Here is a 13475-nt window from a genome sequence, read left to right as displayed (position 1 = left end):
ATTGTCTAAATTGTGTATGTAAATTATGTATTGGATCACAGAATAATTTGCCATGCAGAAGCTAGCCAACTAGGTACAGTATCTGTTCATTACTACTTTCTCAACCAACTGAAACACAAAGAGTCAATATGACTTCCATTGAGGCTCGAACCTACAACCTCCCATATGGGAGAACAATTTGGTGCCACATAGAAGTGTGTGTTTTAAACTGAAAAATAAAAAATATTCTGGATACTATTGTGCATTATCTAGTTCTTAAGGGTTTAGAATCTCATGTATATGCCCTCAAGCTCAACCCCCACTCATGAAAAACATACGAGTTTCCTCTTTTTTGTTTAGAAGCACTTGGATGTATGATTGAGAAAATACTTTGCTGATGATTCTATTATTTAATTTGAAACTGATTCCTGCAGATCATTACTTTCTCTTTGATCTCCCGGGTCAGGTGATCCTTCATGCAAATGCCAAAGCAGTGATCATGAAACTCATTAAGAAATTAAATATAAGTGTATAGTCCGACCTTTCAAATGATATTTCCTTTGTTTCATCTTTATAGTCCGACCTTTCAAATGATATTTCCTTTGTTTCATCTTTCAACTTTCACTTTTCAAATGATATTTCCTTTGTTTCATCTTTCAACTTTCACTTGGATTCATTGTATATAAGCAAGGCAAAACCACTCACTTTCTTAAGTGACTGACACATAGTTTCGAACTTTCAATTTCATGCATGCATAAGCAATTCAACTTCTTTCTACTTTGAGGCAACTCCAACCATTTTAATTGGCATGTTAATATTGTAATATAGTCCGACCTTTCAAATGATATTTCCTTTGTTTCATCTTTCAACTTTCACTTGGATTCATTGTATATATGTGAGGCAAAACCACTCACTTTCTTAAGTGACTGACACATAGGTTCGAACTTTCAATTTCATGCATGCATAAGCAATTCAAGTTCTTTCTACTTTGAGGCAACTCCAACCATTTTAATTGGCATGTTAATATTGTAATATAGTCCGACCTTTCAAATGATATTTCCTTTGTTTCATCTTTCAACTTTCACTTGGATTCATTGTATATAAGCAAGGCAAAACCACTCACTTTCTTAAGTGACTGACATATAGGTTCGAACTTTCAATTTCATGCATGCATAAGCAATTCAAGTTCTTTCTACTTTGAGGCAACTCCAACCATTTTAATTGGCATGTTAATATTGTAATATAGTCCGACCTTTCAAATGATATTTCCTTTGTTTCATCTTTCAACTTTCACTTGGATTCATTGTATATAAGCGAGGCAAAACCACTCACTTTCTTAAGTGACTGACACATAGGTGAGGCAAAACCACTCACTTTCTTAAGTGACTGACACATAGGTTCGAACTTTCAATTTCATGCATGCATAAGCAATTCAATAGGTTCGAACTTTCAATTTCATGCATGCATAAGCAATTCAAGTGGTTCGAACTTTCAATTTCATGCATGCATAAGCAATTCAAGTTCTTTCTACTTTGAGGCAACTCCAACCATTTTAATTGGCATGTTAATATTGTAATCACAAAGTTTCAAGTTCAACTCTAAATGAGAACTGCTTATTAGTTATTCCTACTTATAGATAGGTAACCTATGTTAATTTACTTGTAATTCTTTACTAACTAGGGTCAAGGAGGATTTCACCTAACACTTTCTGAGTTACAACTGTAAGCTTTTGTGTAAATCAAAGTTGTTTCCACTTGAGTCAATGTTAGAGATTTTGATAATGAAAAGGCATTTATTTAAGAACATCTATAACAAAGTATTATGTATCACTTGTTTTGTATGAATAACTGTTTTATGCTAATATATATACCTAAATGTCCATAAATATACAAGAAAAATTACACATTCTTCTATGTAATACAAATGAATCTGCCGCAAAACACTGGATATCAGCAATCGTGTGAAGTTAAGAACGACAAGGGGCTGTTTGGATTCTCTTTCTCCAAACGAATGTTCACCAAAAAACATCAAGTAATTTATCATACGATCACAAATGCGGGTTTCAACTTCGAGCAGGTTAATAATTACTAATGGCAACGTACCAGTAGTAGATCCTCATCAGTGCCAAACGATTTACGAGCCTCTTCTAGACACCTTGAAGTAACCCTTTCATGTTTCCTAGAAATGATTCATCATTTATTCAAAGCAAAGCACCAATGTAACTCGAGATTGGTAAGACCAAAATCCTATCGTAATGAAGAAGACAACTACATATTTATGTTTTCCATTTTTGTGTTTACCCTTTTTCCCAGTTTAAAAGCCATAAAAGCTCAAGGAGTGCAAAAGATGAGAATTAAACGAACCTTGAACTTGCTGGATCTCGAATCTCAAATGTATCTGTGTCTGCATTGTAGCCACAAATGACAACATAGTGACCTGCAAGCAATATCAATGCAAATCAGAAAGATATTGCCTTTGTTGAGGAAAATGTTTTGAAATAACATATTATACACGCTTTTATGTTTAAGCCAATGAAGAGCGGAAAATTGGGGAACACCAAAAATTCTCACCAGTATACCCAGGCCTGTTGCTACAAAAGCTCGAAACACAAAGGTCCTCCAGCCAAGAATGACTGCACGAAGGCCATATAAGTAAACAAAGAGTGAATCACAAATTCAAACCGAAAATTTTTCTTCATTTCATGAAGTAATACAAGCGGGAGGGAGCGGCAAATTTTTGTAGGAAGAGAAAGAGAAAATACTTTAACTTGTATTGGTCAACTAAAGCAATTGCAATATAGTTTCCCGACAAGATTAATATGGACATCTCTTCTTTGCTAATTGACCTGCACTGTATAGCGAATATACCCGTCAGATGATTATTCTTTTATGTATCTATGCAAAAGTGTGCGTGAGCATTATTAAAGCAGTTAACTTTCCTATTTTACAGGTTTTGTACACTGAATCGTAGAATACAGCTAGATTATCTTACTAATGGGTCTTACAACTGAGGCTACCCAATTGCTGGTGAGTACTTCGTTCCAATAAAAAAAAATAAAAAAAAATAAAAAAATAAAAAAAAGAGTCGAACGATGAAAGAATAGCATGTCCTTATGATAAATAGCTTGCCTCAATATCAATGCCAGCTTCCCGTGCCTTTTGAAACAGCGTATTCACACGGACCAGATCACTAGGTAATTGTTCCTGCAAATTGGATTTAATTTGTGCTTTAGTCATAGAAAAATAATGCAGCAGTTTACCCGACAAATAGAGTATAAATAGGAGGCAATTTTATCGGTTCATCAGTTGCATCTAAATCACGTTAACAACAGCTTGTGGTGAAACCAAATGATTGGAAGTTTAGCTAAACTATTATGTTTTCACTTCAAGGCCAGTAGCATTACATACTTGTTGCGTACTCAAAGCTCCCACTTTGTATATAAAAACAAACCAGCATGCTCCTAGGGAAAAGATGCGTGATTATATGCTTCATATACAAAATCATCCATCACGGACAATGTTGCAAAAATCGCCTAGGTGGCGCCCGGCCAACTGGGGCGTTTTTTTTTTTAATATTTTAATAATTTTAAATCTTAAACATTTAAAGTGTTAATGTTATAATGTATTAACTATACTCTAACGAGGCGTTTGGTTGGAGGGAATTACAATTTCATTCCCACTTAATTCCCATCTAATTTCGAAGGCAACTAAATTCCTTCATCTGGTTAGAGGGAATTGCAATTCCCTCATTTTCATGGAATTAGACTCCCATGGCTCCCCTGAGATTTTAATTCCAAGGATTTTAGGAAGAAAATAATAATACAAAATTAACCCTCCATTTTTTTAATCTAAAATTGATGCTTGACCTTCACTTCTAGATTATGGCGTGTATTATTCTTCGACTACTATCAACCGAGAACGCTAAGCAGTAATCATTCTAGACCAACCTTAATCAAGTAAGTTTTCTCAAAACTCTCAAGTATTTAAATTTGATATGTGTATATAGCGTATTTGCCTAAATTTTGAACAACAAAATTTTCATTTTGTACGCCGATGGTAGGTGTGTTGTATAATCTTCATTCTGTGCACCGATCTATGCAACAGTGAATGGCATGAGGCCATGAGTTGTGTGTTTGTTAACATTGTTTATAATAGCGAATGAATTCTTTATTTCTATGCAATAGTGATTGAAAATTTGCATTGTTTATAACAATAATAATAATAAAAATAATAACAGTGACACTGACAATAACACTGACACTGACTCTGACACTGACTCTGACACTGACAATAACAATGACAATGACAATGACAATAACAATAACAATAACAATAACAATAACGGACATTTTGGACTTTATACTACTTATTCCCTTTTAACACCCATGTATACCAAACATTGAAATTGAAATTTCAAGTAATTTTATTCCTGCAAACCAAATACTGGAATTTAAACTCTCACTTCATTCCCACATTATTCTTTTCCCATGGAATTACAATTCCTTTCCTACCTAATTCCTTTCCTCCAACCAAACGCCCAGTAATAGTCTAATAAGTAATACTGTAACTTAATAAAATAATAAGTAATAAGTAATAACTAAATTAAACTAATAAGTAATACACTAATAAATAATACTCCCTCCATCCCATTTTATGTGTCTGGTTCGGATTCCTTTCCTACCTAATTCCTTCCCTCCAGGCTCCAACCAAACGCCCAGTAATAGTCTAATAAGTAATATTGTAACTTAATAAAATAATAAGTAATAAGTAATAACTAAATTAAACTAATAAGTAATACACTAATAAATAATAGTAAGTAATAACTGTTAACTTATTATTAAATATTAACTATTTAACTATTAAAGCGTAAAGACTTAAAATTTTAAACACTTTAGTACTTTACAATTATTAACTATTAAAATATTTTTTTTAAAAATTTAAAAAAAAATAAATAATAAATAAATAATAAAAAATCGGGCGCCTAGAGATTTTTTCAACCTTGATCACGGATGTACTCACATCATATGCAACCAGTTTTCTTAACAGTAAAAAATAAAATAAAATAAAATAAAGCACAGTTTGACGAGTAGAATGGCACAATGTTGGAAAGCGAGAACACGATTCCAACTAAAAAGCCCATAGTAACTAAAAGAAGACTAAATTTGGATACCGAGAACATATAAATTTAGCTAGCCTTCTTCCTCGCCACCATGGCTCAAATATCTGATATAACATAGCATTGCTACATAACCTCACAAAAATATAGAGTTGCTCAAAATGATTCATAATTTCGAAAGGATTCTTGAAGCATAAGAAACAACGGGCTCAATTTTAAAAGTTTTTGCAGGCATAAACGACAACATGAAGACCATTGCAACTACTAGTAATGAAAATAAAAATAATTTTTTATGAATTGAGAAGATTCTCAAAATTTGAGAAATGCTGGTTTGGAACGGGATTTTTACGATATGTAATCTGTAATGACACTATAGTTCAAAGCTGACCAATCTACAACATTTAGGAAATATAGCGGCACTCACAAAACACGTTATGCAGGGGAGAATTACCTTGTAAAACGTCTCCACACTAAACTTGGGGTTTGCTCCTAGTGTGACTGTAAAGTAGTAAAAATCGACAGAATATTTCTGCAACAAATATGCAAGATCAACTGTCCAAATGCTGCAACCAAAAAAAGTCATCAATAAATCATGCAGAAAGATTCTTTATATCTATCAAAATTACAATTATTAAGCTCCAAATAAAGGCAGAAGGGGTTCCCCATAATGACAAAAATGTTAAGTATCAATTGATAGTCAAAGATTATTACCTTCTCGTGCAACATAGCTCTTCTAGTTCTATAACATTACAATCACTGAAGCCAAGAGTTCTCAAAACCATCGCAACACAGGCAAGACCGCAATCCCATGTATGTAGTTGGTTGATGTGCGGAACCTAGAGCCAAAACACAAGCCATAAGTGTAATTACAACATTTACAAACACAACCATGTCTCCAACATTTGAACTAGCAAATCTGCTAAAGCAGAAGCAACAATTAATTAAATGTGAATGAACAATTTGACTCACTTCAACAGAAAATGATCGGGAGACAACCATACTGTTGTAAACATTTCCATTTGGTAACTGAATAAAAGGGAAGGAACTGTTAAAACTCAAATTGCTCACATCCGGTCCATGAACATTTTCCTCTTGCGGTCCCAAAAACTTGTTGAAGAGAACATATAAAGGCCACATCAGTGACCAAACGATTCAATGAAGCACTTTATAAGATTTGATGCAGTCGTTAAGGTGTTAAATTTCAGAATGCAAAATGGATCTCAGAAACTGACACATTTCCTTCGTTGTCAAAGTGATTGAGAGATTGGGCCTTCAACAAGGTTTGAATATAAAGGCATCAACCATTAAAATGAATAGAAAAACGACACAGTGGAAATCAAGCAGTATTCGGGGAACTGATTAAATGTCTGCAATCAGAAGCATGTGATAGAAATTAGTTAAAACAATTACTATGTTATTTTCTGATTTAAAATATTCAGCAAGATAAGAACAAGACTCCATATAAACCAATCATATGATGCTTGCTAATTATGTGATCACACTCCAATTAAATTGTTAACATTCATTGATAAACCAGTTGATAGTTATCTTAGTATGTGACCATAGTGTCAATATCTAACATAATTTGCCAAAAACCAAACTATGGATTGTATCTAAGTATGTGACCATAATGTCAACATCTAACATAATTTGCCAAAAACCGAACTATGGATTTTCTCTAGTCCATAAACACACAATGCACTAGCGATTATAACTATATATCATTTGATAAATCCTAAAAAACTACCCGTGGGAAGTGCATATACTTCAATTGGGTTTCCCGACATTTCCAAGCCACACAATCATCTCTCTTTTCCCCCCAAGTTCAGATAAATGAGATATATTCAACAATACTTGAGATAGTTCTTCCCTATTCTTACATTATCAATGATATTGTGATCATATCTGTTTGGGAAAAAAAATTAACCATTGGATGAAACCAGCTCTTTAGAGAAATAGCTTTAGTTAAAAGGGAAACATCAATTATCAGTCAAATGAAGTTTAAGTAACTCACTCATAAATCAACTTTTAACAACCTACATGCTCATATTTGGAGGAAAGTTTTATTTGAAGTTGTTCGAACTTATACAATCTACTATAGATTATAGTTTCACAATAATAAACCAAGAACAAAAATCAAATAAACCCACAATTACTTGGGTGATCCTCCCAAAAACAGTAAGTTTCAATCCATTTTCATCAAATGTAGCTTCTCTCCAAAGTGGAACACAAAGTCAGAATTTGCAAAAGGACTGAAAGATAAAGATCACATCACACAGCTCAAATTCATGAACAATCAGTAACATCACAAAATTCAAAATAAAACTTAGAAATTAGAACATATCAATAAAAAATAATCAATATAGTAGATGTTATATATGTTGTAAATACATCCATTTAACACTTGAGGGATTTAAATTTTGATTGCCCTGTAAAAGTATGTCATTCTAATTGCACAATTGTCAATATCTCTGGGTTTTTTTTGTAAAGACATTCAATTTTTTTAAATGGCATAATAAATTAGTTTCATCATTTGCATAACACTTGATAAGAAAGAGTTGTTAGTCTACACAAATAGTGTAATAAATATAAGATGACATGTTATGGATACTTTGACAAGAAAACCAGTAGTTATATTGTTTCAAACACATGCAAAGATTGTATGGATGATTTTACAATCATAATATCATGGATATGCGCAATAATATCAGTTTGAACACAATGTGCTTATCTAGGCACAAAAGGCTTTAGCATCTTTCACTGCCATTCTAATTGCACAATTGTCAATTTCTATGGAAAAACATAAATAAAAGTTACCACTCTAAAAAGTAAAAATATAATAAAAATTACCTTAACTAAATAATCCAACAACCCAGCAGCAGCAAAACATCATCTTTGTAGAGTTGATCTAGATGACTATTACTCTGCAATTAACAGAACAAGTCTTCAATAAGCAGGCCCAATGGAATGGTCAAAAACTATAGCTATAATAATGATACCAATAAATTTCTAGGGACATCTGCCAACCATTGACTGCAAACTGCCTCTATCTCAGATATGAACCTGTATGGCTGTATCAAAGTAAAGCTGGATCCGTCAGCTCCTTACAACAGAACCAGACTAAGAACATTCAGCAATGAAAATTATTAAATAATTTAAAAAAAAAAAACAAAAAAAAAACACACACACACACACACACAATACCTTTCCCATGTAGAAGCCAAAGTAAAATCATCAAAATGTTCAAACTGCAAAATAATCTGTAAAATCATATTAACAACCATGAAGTAGTGTATTTTGCTTTCTCTTCAGGGCTCAGGAGCTTCCAAGCATGAAGCATCTCAAGGGTGCAGCTGGTGGGGGTGAAGGGTGCTAGAAGAAGACCAGAAATGGTGGATTTGGTGCGGAAGAGATAGGATGTGAAGGAGCGGAAGGTAGAGCTAAAGGCTGCAGAAGAATGAAGAATGGGTGTTTAGGGTTTCACATGGGTTGGGTTGCTGCAATTGGTTCACACAAACCATAAATACATTTTTTTAAATACATTATTTTAGAGTATATTATTCAAGTACTGAAAGTATATTATTTTATATATATTATCAAATAATGTACCTTCGGAACAAAAATAATGTACTTTTAATATAATAAAAATATATCTTATATTCATGGTCCACTCAGCTATGTGTATCATGACCCACACAATAATTTGCGGGGTTGTTGGGTTTGGGTTAGTTGGATTGGACCAGTCTTGAGCAAAATTTGTATTAGGCTAGATTGGTTCAAGTGTCATTCCGCACCATGAACCAAAAACGATTCTTTATACTGCACCCTGACCTTTCATAATTGTTGTTTCGATGCATGCACCATACAAAATTTTTCGCCTAGACTTTTTTACAGGTTTCCCTGTTACCCTGATGACATGGCGCCGGTATTTATTTGATGTGGCATTATTGATTTGTAATTAAATCAATTATTTATTTGATGTGGCATTATTGATTTGTAATTAAATCAATATGATATTTGATGTGGCATTATTGATTTGTAATTAAATCAATATGATTGATTTTGGTCAAGTATTTGTGGATTTTTGTTGAAGAAGTTTTTTAATAACGTTGTTGGGTTTGGGTTAGTTGGATTGGACCAGTCTTGGGCAAAATTTGTATTAGGCTAGATTGGTTCAAGTGTCATTCCGCACCATGAACCAAAAGCGATTCTTTATGCTGCACCCTGACCTTTCATAATTGTTGTTTCGATGCATGCACCATACAAAATTTTTCGCCTAGACTTTTTTACAGGTTTTCCTGTTACCCTGATGACATGGCGCCGATATTTATTTGATGTGGCATTATTGATTTGTAATTAAATCAATTATTTATTTGATGTGGCATTATTGATTTGTAATTAAATCAATATGATATTTGATGTGGCATTATTGATTTGTAATTAAATCAATATGATTGATTTTGGTCAAGTATTTGTGGATTTTTGTTGAAGAAGTTTTTTAATAACGTTAACTGATGTTTGTATTCTTTTTTATATACACAAAGATTTACATACACCCTGCAAACTATTTTTTTAACAATGTTTATACACTATTTTCTGCACTATGGTGATTATTAGGTTCCTGCAATGATTGTTGGTATAGCGAGCGATCATAATTGGTATAATCTTTTTTGCAAGTTTACATATAGCGAGCGATCATGATTGGTGTAATCTTTTTTGCAAGTTTACAGGTTGTAACAAAAAACTTATACCAAAAAATGGTTTGCATAGATGTAATGAATGTAATAGGAGTTGGCAGGATGGCGTTTGGAGGTATAGGATGAAATTAAGGGGCGTTTGGTTCACGGAATGTTAGATTACCTTAGGGAATGTTAGATTGCTGGGAATGTTAGATTCCTGTGTTTGGTACAAACTGAGTTATGTAATATAAACATGTTTGGTGATGAATTGTTGTTTATGTTATAATGGTTATTTTACTTTAATACCCTCATACCATCATACTAGAGTTTCAAAATACTCTACATTTTTTTTTTTGGTAAATTAAATACTCTACAATTGAATTTCAAAATCTCCAAATATTAAGTAAATATCAACGGTTCAGAGGCAAAAAATTCATATAATTTAGAAATATATTGCAGGTGAATATGTAGTCTTTATATTGTGTAATTAACACCCCAATTTTCACATCTTAAATTTATTACAAAATCACTGATAATATATTGCGGAAGCTTATACATCTTACCAAAAGAAAATGGGTGTTACCGCCACGCTTAGGTATCTTTCCTATACCCAAACGCTAAAGCTAAACTTAACATCAAATAACAATCCAGAGTCTAACTTACTACCTTTGGAAATAGTCAATACAACCGGGTATTTCTTACAATGCTAAAACTTCCAGGGTATCTATTCTAAGATAGAGTAGACCTCAACCTCAACTTCCATCCTATTCAGAGCTCATCGGGCTACATGAGCTCACGTTAGACAACATCTGTTAAATAAAGACACATTGAAGTGTAGTTAGCACGACGGCTAAGTAAGAAAATCCATGGTCACTCAAAATTCAACAAAAGTTTTTCAAAAACATGTATATATGAGTTTTGCAACTTTACCCATTTGTTGAGATTTCACCTGCACATAAGTTAACAACGAAGACTTGTACAAAAAGAGTTTATAAAGCTTTCATTTTGGATACCATCATTTCTTCTAAGTATCGGTACAGAATAACTCTTTCTTACTTTTAAATCTTCCTTAGTTTCATATTAGCAAGCGTGAGGCCTTTGGAGTATTTTCTTAACTCCCTCTTTGACCACTTGGATCATCGAACTTGGGTTCAGTGGTCGTCACCCGGTCTAACACTGATCCCCTGGACGTAATGTTCATTAGAATGATTCCTAGCTGGCCTAGCCAGGTCCATAAAAACGACACCTACCCGGACTTTTGGAGTAATTATACCTTAAGTGTGCACACCCCCATAGGAATTCCTCATCCTATGAGTTATACAATACTCGGCGAATAGACTTCGCCCCTCTTAGTATGAACTGATCATACGATGTAAACAACCACTGGAAATGGCATTTAAGCTCGCTTTATCCTGTAGGCTAATCAAGGTCCTCCTCAACTTACTTAGAAACTAAGGTTTTGGAAAAACATTTTCCTTTCTTTAGTTTTTCTTTCTTAAATCATTCCTTTTGGGCATATTTCACATAATGAGTCCAATACTTGAAATTGGCTACCTCATTAGCCCAAGATGGTGATTTTGTTTAAAAAGGATTTTCAAAATACTTCCAATGCCCGCAGGCTTTCCAAATACCATTTCCTCATCTTCCAAGTAAGATACCCACTTACTAATAGTGACATTTTCCTCACACAAAAATAAGGTTTTTGACAACCTATTTACCAAAATAGCATACGTCCTTCGACGTAAGTTTCATAAACATTTTTATTTGCCCATAGGCTTTTCAAGCATAGTTCCCAAAATCATTTGCACATCTCACCACTTCAATAGGAAACTTGCGAACCGACCAATCTTTATTCATTAACTATTAACTATTAATATTAATATTGATAGTCATGCTAACTCATTCCATCATAGTACTCTCATAACCATTATCTTAACCCAACAACACTTCCTTAGGCTAATCTTTTAACCTTCATCCTTTAATAACAATAATTCTAACACCTTTCTCCACCATCAACAACAATCCTCATACCTCCAATAATAACCCATAATTATCCAAAGATCATTACTAACTTTAATAGCTTTCACTTAAGTCATTAATTCTATCCATAGTCCATAACCTTCATCATTAATCCATAATTAACCCTTCATCATCTTTAACCCATCTTTAATACTAACTCAATCACCATTACTAGTCAATTATTAACCAATAGCCATTCTTTAATCATCATTCCATGACCACCCTTAAACCGTTATCTTCATCATCATAAACCCATCATCGTCATAGATATTCATCAACAACGCCAATAATATCGTCATCCTTCAATTAATTCCTAATCATCATAAAAATCATTAAGTTATATAACTAACCCATAGACCATCACCTTATAATCATATCCATTATTACTCCATCACCATCTATATTATTCCTATTCACTACTGCCATAGCATTAACCATTAGTACTCTTTAATTAGTGCCCATAATCAATCTTCAGTCCATCAGTTTATAACCCATGTATCAACCTCTTATTCAAACATCACCATCATCATTATACGCTTCGTTATGAACCTTTAATCCATCATTATTCCCTTAATCATAATCAGTTTTGCCCTTAGTCCATCATTAGCCATAATCACAATATTTAGCATGCACTACATCATCACCATCAACTTCCTAATCATCATTAGCAACTTAGTCATCACATACCCATCCTTCTTATCAACTAACACCATTCTTTACCATAGTTCACCTCATTACACTACGCACCATACTTAAGCTCAATAAGGATCATTAATCCTAATTACTCCATAATTAGTCCATAACCCTCAATTATTAAGCAATAAACCCAACAACATCATACTAAGCACCCAATTAAACTTTATTCACCATCATTAACTCAATCAATCCATAATTAACAGCTAATAATCCAATCACCATCAATCACTACTCGCCCAATTATTGCATCACCATACCATTATTAAACTTACACTCTTCACATAATTAACAACTAATCCTCATACTTAACCATTAAGCCATCATTAAGCATAATCCATGATTAATAATCATATTAAATCATCGCCAACGTCAATAACAATTGCATCCACCATTAATCTTTAATTAGAATTACTACCTCACTCCCTAATCACCATTAACCTCAATCCCTAATCACCATTAACCATAATCCATAATTAATTCAAAAACTAAACATCATCATTAAGCTTTAATAATAGTCACTAGTCTTAATTACGTACCTTGATTATTCACCTTAATCCCTCTTTAATTCATCATCTTAGATCATTATTAGCATTATCTAAGCATTTTACCATTTCCAGTACGCCTTCATCATCATCAACTACATATTAACAATAAATTTCATCTAATCCTTACCTCATCAACTCCACCATATTCCTACAGGTTCACACCATCTTCAACAAAATTCGCCAACATCATTCTGCCATTTTCTCCATCCATATTAACAGCAACTAATCACCATTGTTAACCAACTAACAATCAATAACCATATTTGATTCGTAATACCATCATAAATAAGCCATCATCATCCTCGTAATTAATGTACCATTACACTATCATAACCACACCCAATCATTACTAACAAATACCATCAAATTATCATTAGCTAATAATCCATATATTAAAGCTCATAAATTCCTATTTTAACTATCAATCATCAAATCTTAAGTG

The 13475-nt window shown here is 33.1% G+C and overlaps 1 protein-coding gene across 12 annotated transcripts; it reads right to left on the bottom strand.

The window, feature by feature from the left end:
- Positions 1 to 1751: 1751 nt before the first annotated feature.
- LOC116019168 (guanylyl cyclase 1-like) lies at positions 1752 to 8589 on the bottom strand. 12 transcript variants are annotated; one of them, XM_031259295.1, is made up of 11 exons: positions 8299 to 8589; positions 8094 to 8214; positions 7945 to 8018; positions 6064 to 6461; positions 5806 to 5930; positions 5546 to 5657; positions 3108 to 3182; positions 2741 to 2829; positions 2550 to 2611; positions 2343 to 2415; positions 1752 to 2157 (listed from the first exon to the last, which is right to left on the bottom strand). In XM_031259295.1, the coding sequence occupies exons 4-11, from the start codon at positions 6229 to 6231 to the stop codon at positions 2067 to 2069; spliced, it is 795 nt and encodes a 264-aa protein (XP_031115155.1). In that variant the 5' UTR covers positions 6232 to 6461; positions 7945 to 8018; positions 8094 to 8214; positions 8299 to 8589; the 3' UTR covers positions 1752 to 2066. The 12 variants fall into 12 exon arrangements, with proteins under 12 accessions (XP_031115155.1, XP_031115160.1, XP_031115154.1 ...); XM_031259300.1 differs by having other exon boundaries at positions 8122 to 8214; XM_031259294.1 differs by having other exon boundaries at positions 8094 to 8194.
- Positions 8590 to 13475: the final 4886 nt, after the last annotated feature.

This window comes from Ipomoea triloba, chromosome 5, assembly GCF_003576645.1.
Source record: "Ipomoea triloba cultivar NCNSP0323 chromosome 5, ASM357664v1".
NCBI lineage: Eukaryota > Viridiplantae > Streptophyta > Magnoliopsida > Solanales > Convolvulaceae > Ipomoea > Ipomoea triloba.
The sequence above is the reverse complement of the archived record's forward strand: the minus strand, read 5'-3'. Positions and strand labels throughout refer to the sequence as shown.